This window comes from Hippopotamus amphibius, chromosome 12 (assembly GCF_030028045.1).
Source record: "Hippopotamus amphibius kiboko isolate mHipAmp2 chromosome 12, mHipAmp2.hap2, whole genome shotgun sequence".
In the NCBI taxonomy this organism is placed as follows: domain Eukaryota; kingdom Metazoa; phylum Chordata; class Mammalia; order Artiodactyla; family Hippopotamidae; genus Hippopotamus; species Hippopotamus amphibius.
In genome coordinates this window covers 33,195,241-33,220,422 of record NC_080197.1, presented here as the reverse complement: position 1 = coordinate 33,220,422, position 25,182 = coordinate 33,195,241, and the positions used below count along the sequence as shown (strand labels likewise).

Here is a 25,182-nt window from a genome sequence, read left to right as displayed (position 1 = left end):
CATTGGTACATAATAGCAGATTGCACAATATGATTCCAGTTTGGGGGAAAAAAATCTGGAAGGATCCACACAAAACAGCTACATCACCAAAATTGATAAGTGAGTAGGTTTTGCAGAGGAGGTGTAGAAGAGGAGAGAGAAGAGAAATTGCAGTTTTAAGTTGATTTACACTTCTTTACTGTCTGAATCTTTTTTTACGATGAGCAAGACTCCTATGTTAAAAATGCAAATATGGAAAAAGAGCAAGGGTGATGCAGTTCTTGAAAAATCTTTTTAAAAATTGTGTGCAATTTTAAAGGTTACTTTCCATTTACAGTTATTACAAAATGTTGGCTAAATTCCTTGTGCTGTACAATACATCCTTGAGCCTGTCTTACACCCAATAGTTTGTCTCTCCCAGTCCCCACCCCTGTGTTACTCCTCCCTGCTTCCCTCCTGGTAACCATTAGTTTGTTCGTTAGATCTGTGAGTCTGCTTCTTTTTTTAATTCACTAGTTTGTTGTATTTTTTAGATTTCCCATATAAATATCATGCAGTATTTCTCTTTCTCTGACTTATTAGCAAAATGTCCTCCAAGTCCATCCACGTTGCAGCAGATGGCAGCATTTTGTTCTTTTTCATGGCTGAGCAGTATTCTATACAGAGTGATGCAGTTCTGAGACTTCAGAATCATTAAACTACACCCCTTCCAGCCTGTGCAGCAACTGGAGGGAGGAGCATGGGCACCTATCTTCTCCCGGGGCCACTGAGAAAGGTTGTCTCCCAGGAGACAGGCAGCTTCCCCCCTGCTTCTTCCCACATTCACGGGGGCATTTTTGGTAGTAGCTGATTTCTACATCAGCTCTTTTGCTAATAGGTATTTTTAAAAATTGTATTTAAACAAATTGAAGTATATATTATGTATAGAAAAATATGCTAGGTTAAATGTGCAGCTTGATGAGTTTTGGCAATGTACACCCCCAGGTAACCATCACAGCAATCAAGATATAGAACATTTTCAGCTCCTTGGAAAGATTCTTTCAGGTCCTCCACCCACCTTGGTCAACCCCTCTTCTGCTTTCTGTGACTGTAACTTAATTCTGTCTGTTTTAGAACTCGATGTACAGGTAACCAGGGAGTATGTACTTTTCGTGTTTGCCTTCCTTAGCTGACATAATGTCTTTGAGATTTGTCTATTTTGTTGTTTGCGTCAGTAGCTTTTTCCTTTGGTTGTGAAACAGCATCCATTGTATGAACATGTCACAGTTTTATTTGTCCCTTCACATGTTGGTGGGCGTTTGAATTATTTCCAGTTTTTACAAAGATGAATAAAGCTGCTATGAACGTTCTTGTATGTGTCTTTTAATGAACATATGTTTTTATTTTCCCTTGGCAAATACTTAGTGTGGGATTGCTGGTTGTATGGTACGTGTGTGTTTAACTTTGTAAGAGACCACCACGTCTTTTCCCAAAGATCTTGTCCCATTTGATGTTCCCACTAGCAACCTATGAAGCTGAAGCTAGGTTTTGCCCCTGAAAACACCTACCTGTAGGTACATCTGTAAATACTGTGTAATAGAGTAAAGGCTAAAGGAATCTTTCAGCAGCAGTAAACATGGTACTGAGCCCTGACCCTTGTCAGTCCCTGCCCCTCCCCAGATACCTGAGTTCTGGTCCCTGGCCCAAGAGGTGAGTCCAGAAGACTAGTCTCTCTCTCTCTTTTAGCTGGTGGTCCTTGGAGCTACAGCAGATATTCACTGCTGTTCTCCTGAGAAACCTCCCTCTTTCCCTCTATCCTTTCCCTGCATCACCTGCTGTGTGTTGCAGACTCATGCAGCTGTGGGAACCTGGGACCCTGGCCATGGATTCTGAGATCCTTTGCCACAAGCACATCCCAGCGCAGCATTTCTAGGGGCACAAGGCACCCACCATGGGCTGCACACAGGGGCTTAGGGGTGGACTGTATCTTTTTAAAAAATATTTTTCATTTTTTTTCATTATACAATGTATGTGAAAAATAAAAATAATAAGACTAAATACAATTTCTCATCTTTATATTCAGTCCTTGGTTTTACAATCACTAGTAACTGCACAGAAATGTGTGAAGGAACCAGTTAGGGTTAGGACAAAACATGGCTTAAAAAATATTATAATACCCAAATTTTTCTCTAAACTTCAATGTCTTCATTTAGGTATATATTGAGAAGTGTTTATCCCACATGGCCAAGGAGGACTATATCTATTTTTATAGATTGTCCTATTTGCACAGCAAGTGAGGTTTTCCATTATGGTGGTAACATACAATTACCCTTAAAAACAATCTGATAAATGAGTGAGTCAATTAAGTCACGATGGTTAAGTAAATAATAGAATAATAGTATAGCGGATCATATTTAGAAAACCCCAGCTCTGGTCCGACTCCTCAATAGCTGTTAAAGACCCTGAGCAATGTGGTTAATCATCATAATCAAAAGAGATTTGCTAAGCACCCATTGTCACTCAGGATATAATGAGCCCCAGAGTGGATACAGGTCTCTGCTTGCGACGGAACATCAGTGACGCTGTTACTAAGTATATTCCTGTCAAAATCTTTGTAATATCTAACTCTCCATGGTGTGTGAAAAACCCGAGCATCCAATTAATTTCCAGATCAACGCTGCATGCTTGCTGATTAAGGATCATAAATGCTATTCAGAGCACTCTGTGGGCTGGTCCGGGTTCCTGCTGACAGCAGAGCAAAGCGTTACGATTGCTACTGAATCCTCTTCCGTGTTTCTGAGACAAGGCTCCTTCCGGACCCTGAGCTTACACAGTGCCTAGTGAGGTCTGCATTACTTGACAATATTGTTGCCTACTATTTAGAGAGATCTGTCTTGCAGATATCACCTTATTTTAAGTGTTCCTGCACAGTTTGTTTTTTAAGAGGAAGAGGAAAGAAATATTTAGTGTCTCCTAAATTCAGAGTATGTTACATTTTCTTTTGCTTTCTCTTAAAAAAAACCCAACAAAACCGTGACAGCTCTTTTAGAAATAATTTCTCCTAGAAAATTCCCTCTGTGGGGTCTCCCTTGCCCACCCCCGATCCATCTCCACAGCAGACAGATCTCTGAAATATACCAAACCCAGGCATATCATTTCATGTCACGCTCACACCCCATGCTGTCACCCAAAAGAAAAATTTTCCCTTTGCTTCTAGGATGAAGTAGAAAATCCTTATGGCTCACAAAGTCTACACAATCAAGTCTCTTTCTGCTTTTCCAGTGTAGCTCAGGCTGTTTTCTCCCTGGACTGATACAATCTTGCCTATCCGCCCCTCCCACAACACACACCAGCTTTCAGTCCTTTCTGCCTCAGGGCCTTTGCACAGCTGCTCCCTCTGCTGCTAGATACCAGGCTAACTCTTCCTCCTCCTCAAGGCATCAGCATAAGTGTCTCTTCTCCAGGGAAATCTTCCCTCACCCAGCAAACCAGATCAAGTTCTTCACATAAAACACATTTACAGGAACCAGTACTCTTGCATCGCAGCAAAGCACTGTGGTCATAAATAAGCAATTGTTTCTGTAATTATATATTTGGAGTCTATCTGGAGACCCTTCTAGGCAGAGGGTCTTTGAAGGTTGGGACGGTGCCCACTCTATCCATCAATGTATGCAACCCGGCCCCCAGCGAGTCTGGCCTCCCAGGGTTCATGACCTTGCACAGAGGCTCCCACTGTGAACAAGGCTGACACGTACAACCAAGAGGATGCTGCACGAGGGCAGTGGGGGATTTCTGAGGCTAGAGACGGACCTCTCAGGTCACAGCTGCCCAGTCATGAGCATACTCAAGCAGTTCGCAAAAACCCACATGGGGGCAGGGAGGAGCTGAGGCCTCCTGCCAACAGCCACCCCCACACGATCTGACTTGGAAGCAGAAGGTCCAGCCTCAATCAGGCCTTCAGATGATGCAGCCCTGGCCTCACCTTGAGAGACCCTGAACCAGAGCCATCCAGCCAAGTTGTTCCAGAATTCCCAACTCACAGATTCTGTGTGTCCAAGTTTGGGGGATAATTTTTTATGCAGCAAATACAACATAGGTAACTAACATACCAAATATTGCATGAGGTAACGAATATACCATAGATCTTGCTGTAGTATAGCACTCAATAAATAGTTGGTGAATGATTAAATGAAACATATGACTATCTTTCTTTTACATTAGAGGAATGCACAACCCAGAGAGGTTGGTTAACTCACCTCAAATCTCAGTAACTAAATTGTACAGGCAGGACTGGACCCAGGGCCACCTGTTTGCATGGGCCTCCTCAGTGCCATTTCTGCGGTACTGTTTTTTTCTTCCTTGAAGAGAGAAATCTTCCCCTCTAGCTGGCCAAAGGAGTTTCTATTCAGAATCTTTTACTGATCACACTGTAGACAGGGTTACCCACGGGCTAGTGAGTGTAAAGGTCTTCAAAATGGGCGTGCCCATCCCAGAGGGTGTGCAAGATGATCCACTGGGCTGTGGGGAAAAAATATTATAACTTCCCTGTTTTAGCTTGATTTAAAAATTATGTATTTATTTTCAGTTGGGGTAAAAAAAAGCATGGCATAAAATTAATCATCTCAGCCATTACAAAATGTACAGCTCAGCAGTGTTAAGTATATTTACATTGCTGGGCAACCAATCTCCAGAACTTTTCATCTTCCAAAACTAAAACGCTCTACCTATTAAACAACAACTCTCTTTTCCCCAGTTTCTTCAGCTGCTGGCAACCACCTTCCTACTTTTTGTCTTTATGAACTTGACTATAGGTACCTCATGCAAGGGGAAATCATACAGTATTTGACTTTTTGGTGACTGCCTTATTTCACTTTGCATCATGTCCTCAAGTTTCATCCACAATGTTGCACACAATAGGCTGAAAGATATTCCATCGTATGTATGGACCACGTTTTGTCTATTCATTCTTTTGTTGATGGACACTTGGGTGGCTTCCACCTTTTGGCTCTTGTGACTAATGCTGCAATAAACATAAGTGTGTATTATAACTTTAAAAATATTTATTCTTTATTTTCTCCTTTAAAATTTTCTTTGTTGAATATGTGTTATAATGTACACAGTCCATTATTACAGTAGTACATACACTGTGTGAATAAATAAGTATAAATATATTTGGTGAGCCTGCTCAAAAATTTTTATAGATGGGAACGTGTGATTAGAAAGTGTGGAGACTTGTGATTTTGTATCAGCAGATGCTGTTGGGGATCCCATTCATGACCTCTTGCTTTTAGCCTTTCAATGCATACTGACTCAATTTTCCTCTGTCAGATTTCCATCTCTGTATCTCGGGTTCCCAACCTGCCCGTGACAGTGGCAGCTCAGGAGAAGAGGAAATTGCTCTCCCCTCATCCTGGTAGCAGCCCTCACTCAATTACTGATGGGAGTTGGGGTACTAATACCCCAACTCTTTCCCCCTCATGGTCTAACCCACAGCCTGGGGTTTCCCAGCAGACCTGCGCTCCATGGTGCTAACTTACTTGATACGTGCCTTGTCTGGACCCCTTTCCCTTCCTGGACCACCTCTCAAACTATCCAAGCCTCAGGGTTGGCTTCTGGAGGAATCCAAACAAAGACAGTAAATGCATGTAAAATCATTTACTGAAATCACTCAGCCACCGTGGTTAATGCAGAGAGCATTATGCCTGGAAAAGGAGCATAACTTTGACTTTATGTCTGTCATTCTCAAAAGCAAGTTAAGTAGATTCAAACTACTTGACAATTTCATTTCCTTAGAAAACCAATTCAGCTTTTATTTCTTAATCAGTGATTTTATTGGAAGAGAGGAGAGTTGCATAAGATTTTAGACTTACAGCAGACAAGAATCCAACTTTCTCAGCTTACAAATGAGGATGCTATGCCCCCAATACGTGTAGCATCTTGCCAGATGCCCCACAGCTAGAAAGTGGTACCACTGTGACCAGTCACATTGCAACATTCTGGACTTGTGTTTCTAAAAAAAGCCATTTTCCTATGTCTTGGTACACAGCTGGTTACCTCAGGGGATTTCAACAGACTTTTTCTTAGAGAGTCAAATAGTAAAAATTTCAGGTTTTGCAGGTCTGATGGTCTCTGTCACAACTACCTCATTTGGCCACTGTACCATGAAAGCAGCCCTAGACAATCAGTCAACAGATGGACATGGCTGGGTTCTGGTATGATTTTATTTATCCTAAGAGGTGGCTGACCCGTCGATCATAGTGGACCCCTAGATGAGATGACAGAGAAGCCAAAGTCCTTTTTGTTTTAATGTTTAAGAGAACGACTTTAATTCTTCAACCTCTCCTTACAGTTCTTTTGTATTCTTGGAATAATTTATTCTTAAATACCAGGTAAGTGCTTTCCTTAGACCCAAAGAACTGCTAAGATGTATCATTGCCATGCGTGTCCTGCCCCTTATTCCTGTTGTGTTAATCCTGCAAGTTAGCCCTGCCCGGCACTGCTGACAGCACACAGCACACACATAGACGAGTCTGCCCCTCCCCAGAATATCGAAATAAGGGTGTGTTTTTTTCACAGTGTCAATATTAATTACTTATAATTTAGTGTTTGAAATTATTTTCTATATTAATTTCAACACAATGGAATGAGCCTAATTTGGAATGATAAGAAGATTCATTTGCATTTAAATTGATATTTTAAGCATTCCCTGTGAGGAACAAATAGCATCGATGATTATAATTATGAGCTTTGTTTCCAGGGCAGGTCTGTTTCCTTTGGAAGGATTTGTATATATGGTGCATCAAGTCTAATAGTAATACTGAGGACACGTGACATCACATGTTTCTTAGGGGAGTCCTGTGAGTAGGGTTCCTATATTTCAGGAATTCCCTTCTCCTGGTGGAATAGTGGGTAAGCAAAGCTTACTAGCTAAGAACATGCCCACGTGCAGCTTTTTTATTTTTCAATTTTCAAAATCTTTTAGGTACTTAGAGTATACAAAACCAAGGTTAATTTTTTTAGCTTGAAAACGCATGTGTGAAGAAATCGCATGGCTATGTTAATTGCCTAAAACGAATGAGTTAAACATGAAGACAACCATGGCTGCTGTTTTTTCTAGTTCTTCTCTTGAGGAACACAAGTCAGCCTGGATGGAGGGGTCTCCTGCTCCTTGGATCGTGGCTTTGAAGAAATATAGCAGCTGTCCCCAGAAGTCGGCTTGTACTAAGAAGAGCTCATTTCCTGCGTAGAGCCTCCTCCTGGTGCCCTGACCAGAAGCTTCCTTTCATAGTGCTTATGGAGGTGCACATAAATAATTTCTACTAAGAGCAGAACAAAAAGAGCAGAATGAAGCCAGGGAGAGGGGTTTTGTGGGGCGAAAGCATGACCAGAAGAAATTAGGGGGTGAAGGCTAAAGAAAGAGAAAAGGAAAGCATTTCTTCATCAGCCTGTCGTCCAACACGTTGGTCAAGGCCATTGTGCCTTGTTGAGAGTGAAGAGGTAAGCAAGGTAGAGAAGACCCCTGTCAGCTCCATGCTGACCTCCCAATGGGAGGCACAAAACCCAAACACCAACACTTAACTACAGATTGTTTCAAGAGCGGGGAAGGGACTAAACCAGAGGTGAAACAGACTCAGCATATGAGCCTTCTAAGGCTTGAATTAGGACAAATCCTGCAATTGCAGAGCTTGAGAAATAGTGAGGGAGCAGGGGGTGGGTTGAAAGGGTGGCTGGAGCCAGGACCTGTGGACCTTCTCAGGGAGGGAGGGGTGTGACTCCAGGTGCAGGAGGAGTCCTTGGATGGCTTTAATCGAGGGAGTGACGTGGTCTCTTGTCCTTTTTTTCCCTCTGCAATGACTCTCTGTTTATTTTTTATTTTTTGGCTACTACGTGGGATCGTAGTTCCCTGACCAGGGATCAACCCCACGCCCCCTGCATTGGAAGCGTGGTATCTTAAGCACTGGACCGCCAGGGAAGTCCCCCTCTCTGGTTATTTTGGGGAGAGAGCTTTGCAGAGGGCAAAAGTGGCAGCAGGAAGCTGGGGCTCTCACGGGGTCCAGGAGGGAGGTGATGTTGGTTTGCCAGGATAGCAGTGGCAGATACACAGAAGCAGAGGTGCTGCAGAGCAGGGCTAGGACTAGCGGATCTGGTGGCTGAGAGGAGAGGGGAAGAGAGAGGAGTCAAGGACCACTCTTGCATCCAGGGCATTAGTCACTGGGTCCATGGCGGTGCCACTGGCTGACCTGTGGGAGCCTGGAGGGGACTAAGTTGAACAAAGTCAAGTGACAGATGGTGAACTTCACACTTCACTCCTCACTGGCTGTGTGAGCTAGGGCAGATCACTAACCTCTCTGATCTTTGGTTTCCTATCTGCAAGAGGTGGATGAGAAAGTGCTTCCTTCTCTGGCTTAACAGGCAGATTAAATGCGATAATGCATGCAAAACACAAAGCCAGGCACATAGCACCTTCTAACAAATGCTGGGTAGAAAACCTCCGCGGTTCCAAAGAAGCTGCTCGAGATCAAAGGATCAAAATACCAGGGCCAAGGCAGGGAGAAAAGAGGGATCCTACTCTCTGTTACCAACAGTCAACTCTCCATGGGGCGGGGAGTGGGGGATGGATTTGTGAGCTAAGACCAAACAAGCAACAGCGAAAACTCTGAAAACTTCCAGTGAAATGTCATGTAGGATAGAATAATCGCAATTGCTTGCGAGTGACTAGTTTTTGAAAAGTTAATGAACTTTCGTTACAGTCTTATTCACAGAGAACATATTTTTTGTTTCTAAGGTGCCTGGTAAGAATCCCAACAAGGTACTGACTGTATCAAATGACTCAGTGCCTGCCTGGTCACCACGCTGGCACCCACACAGGGACTGGCTCCTTCCTGCTGAGCCTTCTGGAACACTCTCTACAAGTCCAAGAGAGGATGTGTATGCATATGTTTGAGGGGGATGGTGGAGAAGAGGCCCAGGGTCAGTACCAGACAGGCATCCATGCCTTTAACACTCTGAGAAGTTCAATGTATATTTTTGATAGATCAACAAAAACCCACTATTCATATCAGTAACACGGCCAGTCATCACGTTCCTTTGATTCTGAAGCAGGGAGACGATCATCTCTCTTTTACAGATGGGGAAACTGAGGACTGTGAAGATCAAACACTGCATTTTCGCTCACAGTGACTCAATGGGAGTCCTTGCGCTGGTGCTCCCTGAATAGCTGAGATTTACACTAAACCTCTTATTTAAAAAATTGGCAACGTTTGAGCTATAAAACATAAGCCTCCTATTTCCATAGCTTAATGAAAACATCTCCCACACACTGTAATACATCTTATTCTTCTGCATAGCAGAGCACTCAGTGTGGAGGGGCTGTGTGTGCATGACATTCAAAGTACAGACCTCCCCACCATCCTGGAGACGACAGAGAGCAACATTGCTCAGAGCCAGGCCCTGGCTTCCTGCACTTGGCTTCAGGTTTTAATTATTGGTTAGTAATTAAGGGTTCTTTCTTTGTGAAAAATAATTTCCCGTAGGTTTGGAGCCAGCAGGGTTACCATGGTTGAGAAGCTAATCTTATTTCTATGTCAGAGATTCTCTCTGCCATGGCCATGCAGGATGGAAAATTCTGTTTCACCCGAAGCTCCAGACTGCTCACATGTAAGGAGGTCAGGATTCCCAGTGCAGACTCTGAGATGAAGTCTTGTGGGCGAGTGATTTATTAAAGATGTGCTCCCAGGGGAAACCAGTGAAGGAGGGAGGAAGCCAAGCCAGGGTGTGGTTTCGGGCGAGTCCGGCAGGGGGCCCTGGAGGGTTGGTTACACCCCAGCATTTCCCCAGCCTAAGCAAGGTTTTCATGCTCCCACAGACAGCTAAGGATTAATGGGTGCCTAGACGGGTGGACATTCCCAGACTCAGTTCTCCATGCATGTGGGGCAGAGCAGATTCCAGGAGCCCTAGGGCAACACTCCAAAAGAGCAGCAGGTGCTGGTAGCTGGAGGCAAAACCAGACCGATGCCAGGGTGGGGGTACACAGGGGTCACAGAGGCAGATGCTGCTCCCGAGGGCTCCCTTTGGTGGCTGAATGTGTGGGTAGTAACGCCAGAGGGTGGTTTCGGAGGACTTGGCAGGGGAAGGTTGTGCTGGAAGGGGCCGACAGGCTTGAAGCTCCTGCAGAGGGACCTGCAGGTGCTTCCCCGCCGGGAACAGGTTTGGCCTGATGTGTGCCTTTGCCCCGTGGTGTGAACTGTGAGGTGAGTGCATGCAGCCATGCCTCAGGACCAGGAGATGCAGGAGACCCGAGTCCAGGAATAGCTCTGCTCTAACCTGCTGCATGGCCTCTGGCCACTCACATTTGTTCTGGGCCTCAGTTTTCTCTTGCATAATGAGTGAGGGAACGGATTCAGACACCTCTCAAATCCTAATAGTTTCATTAGAATCTATTCACCCATCCATTCATCCCCCCAACCCCAATCCATCCATCCATCCATCCATTCCCCCACCCATGCCCCATCCATCCACCCCCTCATCCATCTCCCATCCACCCATCCATCCATCCATCCCCTCATCCATCCCCCATCGATCCATCCATCCATCCATTCCCCCACCCATGCCCCATCCATCCACCCCCTCATCCATCCCCCATCCATCCATCCATCCATCCATTCCCCCACCCATGCCCCATCCATCCATCCCCCCATCAATCCCCCATCCATCCATCCCCCCTTCCCCCATCCATCCATCCATCCATCCATTCATCCATTCCCCCACCCATGCCCCATCCTTCCATCCCCCATCCATCCATCCCCCATCCATCCATCCCCCAACCCCCATCTATCCATCCATCCATCCACCCACAATTCAGTCATTCATTTATAGAAGAATCTTTGTTAATGATCTCCTTGGGGAATGAAGACTTTGGCTGAGTTTCTCATGAACAAAAGAATTGGAAGACATATCTTGGTCTTTAATTTACTTACATTTCATTGAAGAGACCCTGTCACAGCCCTTTGGGGAATTTGGGGATAAGAAAATGATTTTAATGGGTTACTTTTAGTCTAGGCTTCTAGGAAGAAGCAAAGCTCCAGATGAAGAACTAATTATAATCCAACGACTCTTTGTTCAGTATCATATAAACGAAGCTTCTAGATGAATTCCTATGTTGCAACAACTCAAGAAAATGCTCTTTAAATGTATTTAAGTACCTCCCCACCTCTCACTTTTAGGGCCAGCTTGCTTGTTGTTGTTGCTGCTTTCCCACAGTGGGTGGCATTTTTCCCACCAAGACAGGACTGCGCATGTTGTGATGTAATGATATCATGTCATACATATACGTGTATCTCCCCCACTGAACTCTGAACTCCCCAAGGGCAGGGACTGAATTTTTCACACTTTATAATCCAGGCCCCTCACACAGTACCTTGAACACAGTAGAAACTCAATACAGTTCTCTTAACTTTTGAATAAGTTCAATGGAAAAAAACTAGTCAACTGAGCAACGTGGAAAAACCTATTAAGCAGATTTTTTTTCCCTTTGCTTTTGCCTGTAGTTACAGGTCTAGGTCCGAATAAGTAGCTTCATTTCAGTTAATGAAGATTCTGTTTTCTTCCATTTCTATGTCAAAGTATGTTCCTATAAAAATGGACAGATTCCTCTAGAACATGGGTTGAGTCAGATCACAGTCATTTGACTGATGGTCTGGCGAAATGATTGAAAAATAAATCTTATCCCCAATATTCAGTCTGGCCTCCTGGTGATCAAGTGCTCACTGTGATCTGGCCAGCATTCATGAGTACACCAAAGAAAGCCAGCTCCTCCTTTCAACCAGACACAAGGTTGTTTAAACCTCAATTTCATCTGCAATATTAATGTGCTTATTTAAATATTAATCAGCCTAAAAGCCTGGAGTGATGCATGCAATCAATACTTCACAGCATCTGAGTCATTCAGGGCTGAGCCTGGCCCCCCTCCAGCAGTCACCTTTTCATCATGGCGGCCGCCTGCCACGTGGAGCCCTGGCGAGCACACTGCCACGCAGCTCAAAGGCGCCTCTTCAAAGCCAGTCACCAGTCAAGAACCCATCAAAAGAATGGAAAAGTGTGGATCCTTGGGGGTGGGCTTTTTTCTTTTCTGAGAACTTCCGTTGGTGAAATAACAACCCTGGAGCATAAATAATGTTCCAAATTTTGAACTGCAACAAAGAGCATAATTCGTCTTCTCGCACCTGGGAACTTAATTATATTTCCACCAACCTGAGGAGTTCTAGACATTACAGAAAAGAAAGAGCTCTTATCTGTGGGTGGATTATCCACACTGAGAGTCACATTCTCTCCAGGCCTTCAGCCACGGGGACCTCAGTTAGTTCCTGGGTCCTCTATCCCCTCACTGGCGACACGAGTTATGGGGAATGGGGTGGTGGCATCCACCTGGAGGTGGTTGAGAGCTGGAGTCCGAGGACATGCCCCATCACCACTGACAGAGGTCCATCATGGGACTTGGCTCCTGATTTCATTTGCAAAAGTATGAATGACTAATTAATACGCAATGCAATTTAACAAATATTTATTAAGTGCCTGCTCAGCACTGTGCTAAACGTTAAGAAGGACACAAAATGTAACAGGTATGCACTTCCCTACAGAGAGCGTGTGATCTAGTTGTGATAGGGTCACACATTTTAGGGGAACGGCATGGTGGGATGAATAGATGAATGAATGAACGAGCGAGGAAACTGCCGAAATGAATGATGAGGTGAATTGTCGGAATCTGGGAATGTTGTTGAAGGTATACATGCGATGATGCCTATTCCAAGAGGTTTTGTTTCAGAAGGTCTGGGACCAGATAAATCTATAGTCTTCTCAGGCTGGGATGGGCCTCAGTGACCGTGAGAGGACCCAGAAGAGGGTCCAGCGTGGGTGACTGTAACAGCTACCGCATCAAAACCACTATGATGTGTCAGTGGCTGTAACAGCAAGCGTGTGTATCACTCACGCGTCTGCAGTTCGGCTGAGAGTGAGGTCCTAGGCTGGGTGCAGGTGGGCAGCTCTGCGGATCTTGGCGGTGCCTGCTGGGTGCTGGGGTTGGCTGGGGTTCAGCTGATTTTGGCAGGGCTCGGCTAGGCTGCTTGGCTTCTTCCTGCGGTTCTGTAGGTGGATGTGGGCTACTGTGCTTCAGGCTTTGGTAGCTGGGGGAGCACTTCTCCATAAGTCTCTCATTGTGCTCCTGGGTCCTACAGGCCAGCCCAGCTCTTCTAATGGTGGTGGTAGAAGCCTAGGAGGTCTCGCAGGAACCCACAAGGCCGCTTACAGCCTCTGACCTGGCCCACGGACACTTCTGTATGACTCCATTGCTTTAGAAAAGTCACAAGGCCGGCCTGAAGTCAAGGGGTGGGAAACACACTGCACCCTTTAGAGGGAGGTAAATCTTCCACATTGGCTGCATTCAAGAACTTGTGGGAAAACTTCAGGAAGAGCACATGAACCTGCATAGATTCTCAGTACGGGATCTTGGAACTGCTCAGAGGGTGGCCCACAGTTTCCAAGCTAAAAGGTGGAGGCCCGAGTGTGAGAAGTGGCCAGGACTCTCTGAATCAGGGCAGAAGCCTGGACTCCACTCTGTGACCGCTTAGGCATTAGGAGAGGCCGTTTCTCTGGCCTGGAGGAAACCTCATTTGGAAAAATTACTACCGTACGATCCCTCACCCACCTAGGGGATGAATATTCGTGAATATCCATTCAGTTCAAAGGTCTGTGACAGAGAAGAACAGCCCAGAAACTCTCTCTCTGGGCCTCCTTCTCCCTTCCATCCTGGCCACGAGCAACGGGGCCCCTCCCTGTTCCTTCTGTTTGCTTGGCTGCTCTCTTTCAAATCAATATTTCATTTTTCAAATAGATCTTCGAGATCGACTTTGGTAACCGCCTCCTTTTGCCCTCTGCTTCTCTAGCCTCACAATCTTACACTTAGCCTGGAGGTGCCCTTTTTTCTCTTTTGATAACACTGAGCTCACTGGGAGTGCCCTGAGCAGCTGCACTACTTTCGAGGTGTGTGTCTACTTCTCCATTGGGACAGGCTGCCTTCGTGTCATCTCAGCTCTTTTGAGAAGGAAATGGATGTTTATTGAGCATCTATTATCTGCCAGGTGCTATACACTTGGTATCTCAATGATACCTCACAATACATCTGATGCTCTTTTGGCCCATTTCAGAAACTAGGAGATGAAAGTTCAAAGAGGTTTAATAGATGAGTCTAAGGTTGCGTGTCTCAGACTCAAGGAGCCAGAAGTCACACTCAGGTTTCACTGAGCTTCTGGTTTCACCAAGTTTCAGGTTTCACCGCTTCCCAAATGTCAGCACTGCCACCCCGCTGACCCTTTTCTGCATGTATGGGGGGCAGGCCAGGAGAGCTGGCTGGTGCTTGCTGGGATCTTCTTACAAGTAAACTACTTGCTTTCAAACCCTTGTCTCGGATCTGCCTCTGAGAAAACCCCCACCACAGAGGGAAGGCTCTCTCTGGATTACAGATATCTCTCTGGATATTATTACAGAATCACTAGCCATCTCTTCACGTCCTCAGCTTCAGCAGAGCAGGCTTTTGGAGCAAAGCAGGAGACGCTTGGCAACACCCGTCCCCATGCTCTGAAAGCTGCCGTCTCACCCACACTTGCACGTTCTTGAACAGAAGTCTCCCTCTGTTCTGCAGGCCCAGAAGGACCCCAGGCTTGGACCTGTACCGTGAACACGGCCTGTGATCATTGCTGCACGGGGGCCACACAGTACAAAGACAGCAACCACCCTGCCTGCACACCCGTGAGGGGTCCTTACTGTGTCCTTACTGACCTCAGGCCCCTCTGGAGAACACCTGTGTTTGGTTTCTCTTCCTCTGGGGCTTGGCCACAGCAGGCCCAATGCACGGCCATCTGACTGAGTTGGAGCAAATATCCAGAGAGCATGGGGTAAATGAGCCCTGATTTCAACTTGGTCTAAAATAGGGTCTTGGCCAAGACCCATTTCATGTTACTACTGTTGAGATGAAGAGAGGTGAATGTATTTATTTGGAATTTACCAGTGAGATTGGGTCCCTCGGTTTAAATTCAATCACAGAACAATAGAGTGACAAACAAAAGTGGTCCTTATTACCCTTTGCTCCTAACACTCAGATTCAGGGTAGATTTGTTGAATTAAATTAACACTAATGACTTTACATTTATATATTGATTTGCAGTTTTCGGAGGATTAAAATTCTCAGTTTAAATAGAAAGAACACTGGACGACCAGACTACCTTGAGTCAATATACAGAAAAAACAAGCTTTAAAAGTAATTCTGCTTTGGGAAACGTTCTGCCTGGTTTGATTATGAAGTCTTGTCATATCTGTCTAAGAGCCTTTGATAGGGTTTTTACTTCTCACTGAGCACATTTCTGTTTATTTTAACCTTTAATACATGTCCAAGTCATCCTGTCTCCAGCAGACATTGCCAGGACCCAGTCTTACAGCTTTCTCTGTCATTTGCACGTCTTTGACCGGCTCTGGCTGGCTGTACCTACTTCTGTTTGTTGAGGGCTTTTCCTGAGATGGTGGGAACGTAGGAAGAGCTGGGATGTTAACATCCCCTGGGACCAGCCCTCAACAAATGACCAATGGGAGTTGCTATATAAATACCCCAGCTTCTGGGTATCCCATCCCGTGGGATAACTCTGGTGCACATCTTCTGCATCATCTCACAGATGCCCCAGTGGGATTAAGTTCCAGCCTCTCACTGTGGTGACTTGTTTGAAATGCATCCCTTACTGGCTGCATTCCTTCCCCATCTCACTCTCTCTTCCTCTGACCTTCCTCCCAAATAATTTACTTGCCCTCAAATCCTTGTCTGGGGTCTGCTTCTGGGAGAACCCAAACACGGTTTGCATTTCACTAGAAGGGCAGGGGGCTAGCTCTCACATCCGAGCCATTGTCACCTAACAAGATGTGAAGCTGCCTGTTCATCTTCTGCTCAAACAATTTTCGAGTTTATCACCGTCCACTGATTTCACTCACTGTCCACTGATTTCACTGCCCTCTTGGGCAGGTCTACTCCACTTGCCATCCTCATTCTGTTAATTATGGTGTAAAACTTTTAATTAAAAATAATGATGGTAAATCTGGTTAATAGCTTCAAAGTTGTCACTCTGAATTCTCCACAGAGTGAGGGAGACACTGTGACTGGTGAAAACTAGCTGGTTCATGTTCTCTGCTGAGGAATTAAGGGTGAGCTATTTAGGTGTTCAGTTTTCTCATCTATACCAAAGACATAGGACATTTTCAAAGCCAGATATAATTAGATATGTTGCTTTGTAAAGTTTCAAGGGTTTGATAATTGCTGAAGACTTGGACCTTCCTCTGGATGGAAGTTGTCAAAATGTGCAATTTGTCCAGAGCTCATAGTTTCTGTTCAATTCTTAGATGTCATCTAGCTTAAGTCATCTCCTCAACATCACCACCCAATTGCCATAAACTCTCCTCATAAACATTTTCAGAGAAGGAGAACCCATTACTTCCCAGGAGAGCTAATTCTTTTTATTTATTCCTTAATCATTAGATAGTTCTTCCTTTAACTGAACTAAAATCCTCCTCCTGCAATGGTCCGCCACTGGTGGGAGAAATTACTGAATAGGTGGAATGCCTTATCCATCATGGAGAACTGGAAATATTTGAAAACACAGTTAAGATGCTTCTTAAGTTGTACTTTTTCCATTTCTTTCCACTCTCCTTGGCATGTTTTGGTTTGAAGACTTCTACCACCCTTGCTACTGTCTGTCACTCTCCAAGAGTGAGACACCCACTGGAAGCAACCTAGTTGTCCAACAACTGGGGACTGGAAAGTGTAAGTAAATTACCACATGAGGCAATACTATACAGTCCTTATAACCCTGTTTTGAAGATTATTTAATAATATAAAAATGTTCATGACACATCACATGGAAGGAGGGGAAAATCTACATGCAGCAAGAGCCCAATTTTATTAAAAATACACACATAGAAATGAAGTCCAAAATGTGTCAAAATATTAAGAATGGTGATATAGTTTGTTTTGAATCTGTCTTATGTTTTTCCACATTTTTTATAGAGGACATGTATTTATTTTTTAATTAGAAAAAAATTTTGGAAAGAAACAAAGGGAATAAAAAAAAAGAATAATAGAACATGACACTCAAAGACCCCATAGAGTTTTCAGGTATATTCTGGTGTCCAGGGTCCTGCAGTTATGGGGGAAGCTGGGAAAGGCAGGGATTTGGAGGGGACAGACAAGGCCTTGTGTGGGGCAGTGCCTCTAAGGCAGCAAAGGAGCAGTCGGGCAGCCAGCTCCCTGTGCCAGCAGTGGGGGAGGAGGCAGAGAGGAGGAGAGAATGTTGTCCTTAGACTCTGCAGGTGGTCGCTGAGGCAGAATCCGCAACGCCTAGACGGTTCTTCATTGCCTTATGTGCCAGAGTGGATCCTAATCCCAGGGAACAGAGCTTTGCTTTGCTTTCTGTCATTTCTCTCTGGAGATACACTTGCTGGACTGTGTCCAGTGTACACTCTCCTGGGTTTATAAGACCCATGCAGGAAATAGAAACCCAGCTCATCAGTGCTTTCCTTCCCGATTCCCAATCCACTACGCACATGGAAAATCTCCCTTCTCTTTCTGCAACGTGGACACTCATACCTTCCAAGAAGAATAACCCAGAATGTTGATCCCCAAACACTTCTGCTCGTTTACCAGCTTTCCTCTATTTAAGCCCATATTCTCGTAAATATGAGTCTTTTCGGCAACTAAAATAACATTAAAAATACTTAGACCTGGAAGTTACAGGAGAAACAAAGCTTAGTAATAGTTTGGGTAATTTTAAGTGACTATACCAATGCTTGGATAGCATACGCCTTGGGGTTAAAATAAAGCGGTCGCGTATGTTTAAAGGGTTTGTAGATTTCATCAGGAAATCAGCAGGTGATGGGGTTCCAGCCCAGTAGCATTTACCATGATTCCCTGTGAATATTTCTTATTTGTCAAAGGCATACTAATGCTATACTCGGAGCTGAGGGGAAAGGCCGTGTGGAGGGCTCATCAGCACATAGGAGGAAGGTGGCGTGCTGACTTTGGTAAAGCTCTGGGTGCGATGCTCTTTGCGGCTCTTTGTGTCTTTGCTGTTGGTTTTGTACACCAGAACCCAAGTGGCTCATTCCCACCCTCCATTCAACATCCTCAGCTGGAGTTGATTTTAAAACTTGCCAGGGCTCTTTCCCTGGTCCCTGTACCTTTTTTTCAGAGCACTTTGTTCTTTCAGATCTCAAGTTTCCTTCTTTCCTTCTCTCAGAGCCACTCGCCTCTCCCTGCTCCAGGCCCCATGCCTCGTCTGTCTTTGGCCTGAGCAGTGGCTCCTACAAGACGGGCAGTCTGGGGTACATGTGTGTGCAGCGTGCCTGTGTGCCCACGTGCCTGTGTGCATGGCCCACGTGCACGCAGGTGTGTGTAAGATCCCACTACGAGAGGCACCAGAACACTTAGGACTCACGCATTTTCCCACACAGGGCAGCTTGCACTTACATAGTTCGAGGCCAGGTCCGGGTGGAGATAGTCGATCCCTGTGAAAAGACAATAGCACAGGAACAAAAGGTTAACACCTGCACGTGTCCTCAGGAAAGCTGCTGAGAAGGCACCCTCCTTAGGGGCTGGCGCCAGGAGATGCAGGGGGTGGGGGAGTGAGCGCTGGGTCCCAATCCCAGGGAAGGTGCTGCCCTACCTGCGTGGAGAGCCAGCGGCTACCAGATGTGTCAGAGGAGTGAAGCCAATTAGAGCTTGGGACCCCAGGATAACACTTCTGACATAAATGCCAGCTTAGCGGCCCCAAGACAGATGCCTCATCAGAGAAGTGATCTAAGAGATTTGTGGAAATCCTGACATTTCTAAAGCATCAACTGGCATTTCTTCTGAAATGAAGCCGGCCCTGGGGAGGAAGAATGATGATTATTTAACAGGGCCCAGACAGCAATGGATTAGGAGAGCCTTGCCTGGCATGGAAAAAACAAGAGAAACATGGCTCAGCAAGAAAAGCCATTAGGCAAAGGGCAAGTGGTTTCCCGAGAGGCGTCCTGGGTGGGCGCTTGTTCTTCTCTCTGCAAAAGGCTTTCCAGGGAGTCTCCCAGCAGGAGTGCTGCGCTTTCCCCTAAATGTGGCCTGTCTTGTTGTCCAAGAGTCGTTGCAAGGGTAGAATTTTAGTCCATGAGCACTGCTGAGTTCTGTCAACACGTGGATCTCAGAAGGCACTGTGGGACTTCAAAGGGCAAATTGCAAAGCTCCCATCCAGGTCTGCAGAACCATGTAATCATGGCAGCAGTGACATTAGAGCACCCAGCCCTCTCAGAGACTGGCTGGCTTCCTGTACTAGCTAGCATCATGGCCACGAGTGTAGATTTTGGAGTTGAAGACTCGAGTTTTAATCCCAAACATGCTGCCAGCTGGCTGTGTGACTTCAGGCAAGGTGCTTGGCTTCTCTGTGCTTGCTTTCTTCTCAACTTAGCAGGAGTGAGAACAGGGTGGTCTGCTTATTCCAGTGGCATCAGTAACTCTATTGGGTTGCAAGATCTGAAAGCCGGGAGCGTCACTAAGTCTCTGTCATAGTGGTCGCCTTCACTGCGGCACATCAAGGCCAGGCCACATTACAGCTTTGTCTGCAAAAAGGAACTTGTCTCCAAAAGCGTATTTCTACAGGGGAGTTTCCCTTTGTTTTTCCACACAAGTAATTTCTGGACTGGGAGTCACTGTTCTGCGGATGTTTTGACATTGGAGCAATTGCTGTCCTCACGCTGCTCTCTATAGCTTGTGAGACTATAGCCAGGCCCTTCTCCGCCACCATCTTACCCTCCCTCCTCCAAACCTGCAGGAGGACAGGGGTCAGAAGATTTAAAGGCTAATAATTTTAAAGTTTCAGACCTTTGTTGTGGACACTGATTCAGAGACGGTCAGTGTAGGCTTGGGGTGAAATTGGGGACAAGCACAGGCTATGAGACCAGCAGATCAGCTCTGTCCAGGCTCAGACACTGTAGCATTTGTGTGGCTTTGGCCACATAGCCTCTCTGAGCCTCAGCTTCCTCATCTTTGAAGTGGGAATATTGTCTACCTTGTCTAACTGGTAGTTCATTGAAAGTGTCCAGCTTGCCGTAAACACTTCATAAATTATATTTCTTGCATCCTCATCGGTACCTTCATCTACCACATTATTAGGGTTCTGTGGATGGTGCAGATGAGCAGAAATATTTGAAAAATCTGCTTGGTTTTAGAATGTTGTGTTGAAATTAAATTGTCGGATATATTTGTTGAAACTGGTTACATTTTGTGAACTTATTATTAGGCAAAACATTTTGTAACATGCAGACACGTTTAAAAGAAAAGATACACGCACATGCAGAGAATATATTTTTTTCTTAACAGGGAGTCAATTTTTAAAACATGGCCTCATGTTCTGATAGTGCAAGTTATTTAGGAGAAGAATTTTCTAAGAGATAGTAGTCTCTTTTCCCATCATATAAGTCTACTTATATGATGGGAAAATATTGACGCTAAGAGATAATTTAAGACCAGAAGGAAATCAGAATTAAAACAAGATAAATTTAGCCTAATTAAAACAAAGGATCTTTAATTAGGTTAAGTGGAAGACTGAATGTGAAGTTAGAACAGACACAGACTTTGGTCTGAGGAAGAAAAGATCATTGATGGATTAAAGATGACAAACATGACTCAGAAAAAATAAAAATGAACCAAGCATGAAAATAATAACCTGGTAATTAAATAGTATTTCAATATTTTTGTGTATTTGATTATTTTTTGAGGTGGAAGTCACTGAATACATCTTAATCAGCTTATTTATTTTTCAATTCTTGTATCATTAATGTATTCATCCTTGTTCTCATTAACTGGTTTATTTTCAGCAATGAATGCCAGATGCTACATAGATCCTGGAAAAACACAGGCAATTTAGACACAGAACCTGAGCTGTATGACCATCTAAGGCTCACAGTCTACGGGGGCACTGACCTCTCACCAGCCAATCATAATGCAATATGGCCCACAAATGAAACATACTTGGTTATATTTTTGTTCACAAACCGTTAGCATCCTGTCATTAGTCTGAAAGTCTAAACTACAACAGTCCAAATTCTCAGGAGTCGCTGGCAGTTTCGGAGACGTCAGGGAATTAGCGAGGGCTCTATGTACAACATAAGTTATGATGCTAATAGTTCAGTTGAAATATATAACATCTCTGGACACTGGTTGTAAGCCCAGTTCCTTCTACTGTCCAAGAGAGCTAGCTTTGTACCACCCCAAATGACTTATATGTCGATGAGGAGTAGCCTCAGTGAATGGATGGGATTTTCAAAGATGGTGGTCCAATATTTCCCATCCATATGGTCTTCTACAGTGTGACAATGTGAGCCTCCTATTGGAGGCTCTTCAATCTGAGTGGTAGGGGCTGCCTCTACCAACAGGATGTAGTGGAACACCACTGTGTGACTTCCAAGTCTAGGTGAGAAAAGGCCAGGCATCTTCCCCTGGTTGCCTTTGAAGGCTTACTCTCTCTGAGGCAGCCAGTTGCCATACAAGGAGCCCACGTGAAGGTGCTCTGACACCCTCATCTGAGCTCCAGCAGCCAAAGTCAACCACTGGCCATGGACTGAGCCGTCTTGGATGCCCAGCCCACTCGAGCCTTCAGGTGACCTCTGCCCAGCCAACATCTGACCTCAACTGCATGAGAGAGCTCAAGTGAGAACTGCCCAGACTTCCTGAATTCCTGTGCCGCAAAATTATGAGCAAAATAAATAGCTAGTTTAAACTGCTAAGAGTTGGAGTCATTTGCTACACGGCAATAATGATGGGCACAGATACCCTGCTGGGCCTTCTGAGGCCTGCAGAGCCCAAGGTAGGAGAGGAAACACTGTTTTCCAGCATAAGGCAGAGTTCTAAACCTCCTGGAAGGCTGTCGGTGACTCTCTGGCCCTGAAGCTTGTACCTCTGCTTATAAGGATGGAGCCCCATCACAAATCCCACCAGGGAGGCAGAGCCACGAGGTGGGTTTCAAGCAGTGAGGATGGCGGTGAAGATTAGTTTGGGTAATTTCTTGCCTCCCTAAACCTTAATTTCTTCATCTGCCAAATGTGGATAATAATAACATGAACCCTAGAGAATAATTATCACTGTTCCCAAAATGTTAGCGGAGCCTAGCACACAGTACTCACGAAATGCTAGGTTTTATTGTTACTTCAGCTTGAAAACTCTCTCTGACCCCGCTGCACTGGCCTTCAATCTTACCTCCTTGGCTCCAACAGCTAAAGGCCTTGATTCACGCTTTCTCTGACCATCTTTGACCTCAATAGCCCATGCTTGTCCTGGGACTGGGTGACTCCTGTCTATCGCCGTGTCTTGTTACGGCTACAACCCACTTTCCAGGTCAAGTTCCCAACACTGGACAATTCCATCACAACCAAAGGGATGAGTCGTCATCATTAAGCATGCTGACATCAACATGCCCAGACTGTCAGAGCAGACCCTTAAGAAATCCTTTCTGCCCTTTGGGCAAGAGCTAACCACGGAGGTTCTCTCCTAGAGGTGTGTAAGGGTATGGCAGTCACATTGGGTTGCACCTAACGAAAGCACCTACGTGAAAGCAGTGAGCATCTATAAAGTCACTGGGTCTAGCAGAGGGGATGATGGCTGAGTTTTGAGTTGGGCAACCAGAGAGAGGGGTGAATGGGTATTAAAACTGTGCTTGTCCATGAATGGACCCTTCCATATGCAGATCACCAATTATTTCCCATACAAGCCGAGGCTTATAAAATACGACATTAATGTAGCTCTTAGGTATCAGGGTCAGCATGTGTGTGTGTCGTGGACCTGGTTTTGGAGTGATGTCTTGCTGAGAGACTCTCTGGGGAACGATTCCACACCACTCACGTTTGCAGGCAGCTGAGAGACAAAATGCAGCCCGGATGCTCCCAGCTCATCACCTCTGCTTCCCGTCTATGGGCGTTTGGGCAGAGATGCTCCACCGCATGGCAAGAGGCTGTGCATCTGGGCTTGCCCTTGCTGTGGGGGAGGCCACTCTCATCCCAGATGTGCTCATCTTGCTGTTCCACAGTGGGTTTGGAGAATGGCTTAGTCGTCTTCTTTTCTTCAGTTATCCTACTGAACAAGCATGTGGCAGTTTCAAGATAGCCACAAATCCTTTGTCTCTCTCCACACGAGGAGGCAGGAGCTATTGATATTTTTCCTCCCCTGGAATCTGGCTCTCAGACCGTTTATCCACTGGAAGTGGCAAAGCAATGCTTGCCCGTTCCAGGTCCAGCCGTCGAGAGGACCGGCTACTTCTGCTTCTTGTCTCTTAGGATGCCTGTTCTTGGGAGCCCTGAACCATCCATAAGAAATCCAGCTGCCTTGCTGGGGAGATCACGTGGAGCAGGAGGGCGGCCAAGCCATTTTAACACCCAGTCGAGACTCCAGTCGCCCCGGCCCCAGCTGCCTCCTGACCCCAACTGTATGGGAGACCCCAGAGAGACCAACAGCCAAACTGCCCCACTGAGCCTGGTCAACCCACAGAATTGTGAGAGTTAGCAACAGGGCGGGTATTTGAAGCTGCTCAGTGTTGGGGCGGTTGATTCTGTAACAGTGGATGACCGAAACAATGGAGAAGTTAGGAGTTACAACCCAGGGGCAGAGAGTTCACTCCTTTTAAATCTCAAAGGCCGTGAAATCAGCAGAAGAGATAACATCAAATAGGAAATTCTGCTGAGACTTTGTAAAGGGCTGTCGGTCAAGGGGCTATGGTTAAAGAATCCCGAAATGGGCAACTCGGGGGCTCTTGGGGGTTTTGTAAGAGAAACGTGCCTGTCTGTGGCCATCTCAAGTGTGCTTCTCTGATGCCTCAGGTGCTGTGGGATGAAACAGTGATTACAGTGTATCCCAGACAGGTTCCCCCCAAAACTACATGCATCTTTCTCCTGGGTGAGCTGGCCTCAACCATGGTAGTTTCTAGGCCAATGCATGAGGAAGGAAAAACAGGCAAGCTCTCCACATTGGCACATGTGCACATGCTCACACACACACACACACACTCGTGAGAGTGCCTTTCTTCTTGTGAAAGCTCTCGGCCACTGGAGAAAGCTTTTACATCCACTTCAAACATCTCACACCTCAGAAAACACTGAGCATTGTTTTTATGTTGATATTTAACCAGCCCACACAAAGACAGCGCTGATTTTAAGCACAGTGGCTCTCCTTGTATTCCCATCAATCCTGCTTCAAAGGCTTGCTTTAGAGAACACGGTGTTCTTTGAGGATCTTGAGAAGAGAAAGGCTCCATTGTTTCATCTCTGCATAGACTTTATATGTAATTGGACCAATGCTGCCCAGCAGAGCTTTTACGGAGGACCCAGACAGCTAACGTAGAGCGAGACTACATCCTCAACGAGATGACAGCAGGGCAGAGATGCTCCACGATCTTGGCAGAGGCAAGGGCATGTGTAGTTAGAGAAAGAGCAATTTGTCAAACCCATTGGTTTTCATATCACAAACTATAAAAAAGAAAGCTCTGCTAAATCTTTGTTGGGCAGGCATGTGGGACAGAATAACATATTGCAGGGGGCATGTTTAATAAAATGTTATCAGTTTGCTTTACAAGGGCTCATTCTGAAAGTAGCAATAAAGTCAAAATTCTCCAGACCCCAATCCTGTTACTAAAAACCTATTTCGAGGATCTAGAGCCACATGGCCTAACGGAACTTTTCTGAGGTGATAGAAATGAAGTTGAATTGAGTTGTCGCTAACCCTATGTGGTTATTGAGACCTTGAAATGAAGCTAATGTGACTGAGGAACTGAATTTTTAACTGTATTTAGCTTACACTCATTTAAACGTCAATGTAAATAGCCAGATGTGGCTAGTGGCTACTACACTGGGCTGGGGAGATCTAGAGAAATAGATGATCAATCTAAACAGAAGCTGTTTTAAGGTAAAGTATAAGCAGTGGCCCAATAAAAAATTACAGTTCAGCGACGGTCAACTTTCATTTGTTCATTTAAATTTTTTTTAACTTATTAATTCAATAAATACTTGTGAAGGGCATCCTCAAGCTTGAGGACCACTGATGTGGAGGAAGGTGAGGATGTCGACAGGGTATAGACGACCAAGCCCAGCACCTGGCCATTCTGCCTCTGATTAGCATCTCCA

General features: G+C 45.3%; 1 protein-coding gene across 2 annotated transcripts in view; it reads right to left on the bottom strand.

Moving 5' to 3' along the window:
* The window catches only part of PCSK2 (proprotein convertase subtilisin/kexin type 2), a 217,953-nt gene that overhangs the window by 70,946 nt on the left and 121,825 nt on the right, over window positions 1-25,182 (bottom strand). For both annotated transcript variants that reach the window (XM_057702750.1, XM_057702751.1), the window contains one exon: window positions 18,512-18,549. In XM_057702750.1, coding sequence (XP_057558733.1) covers window positions 18,512-18,549 — 38 coding nt within the window. The remainder of the gene's footprint in view (window positions 1-18,511; window positions 18,550-25,182) is intronic.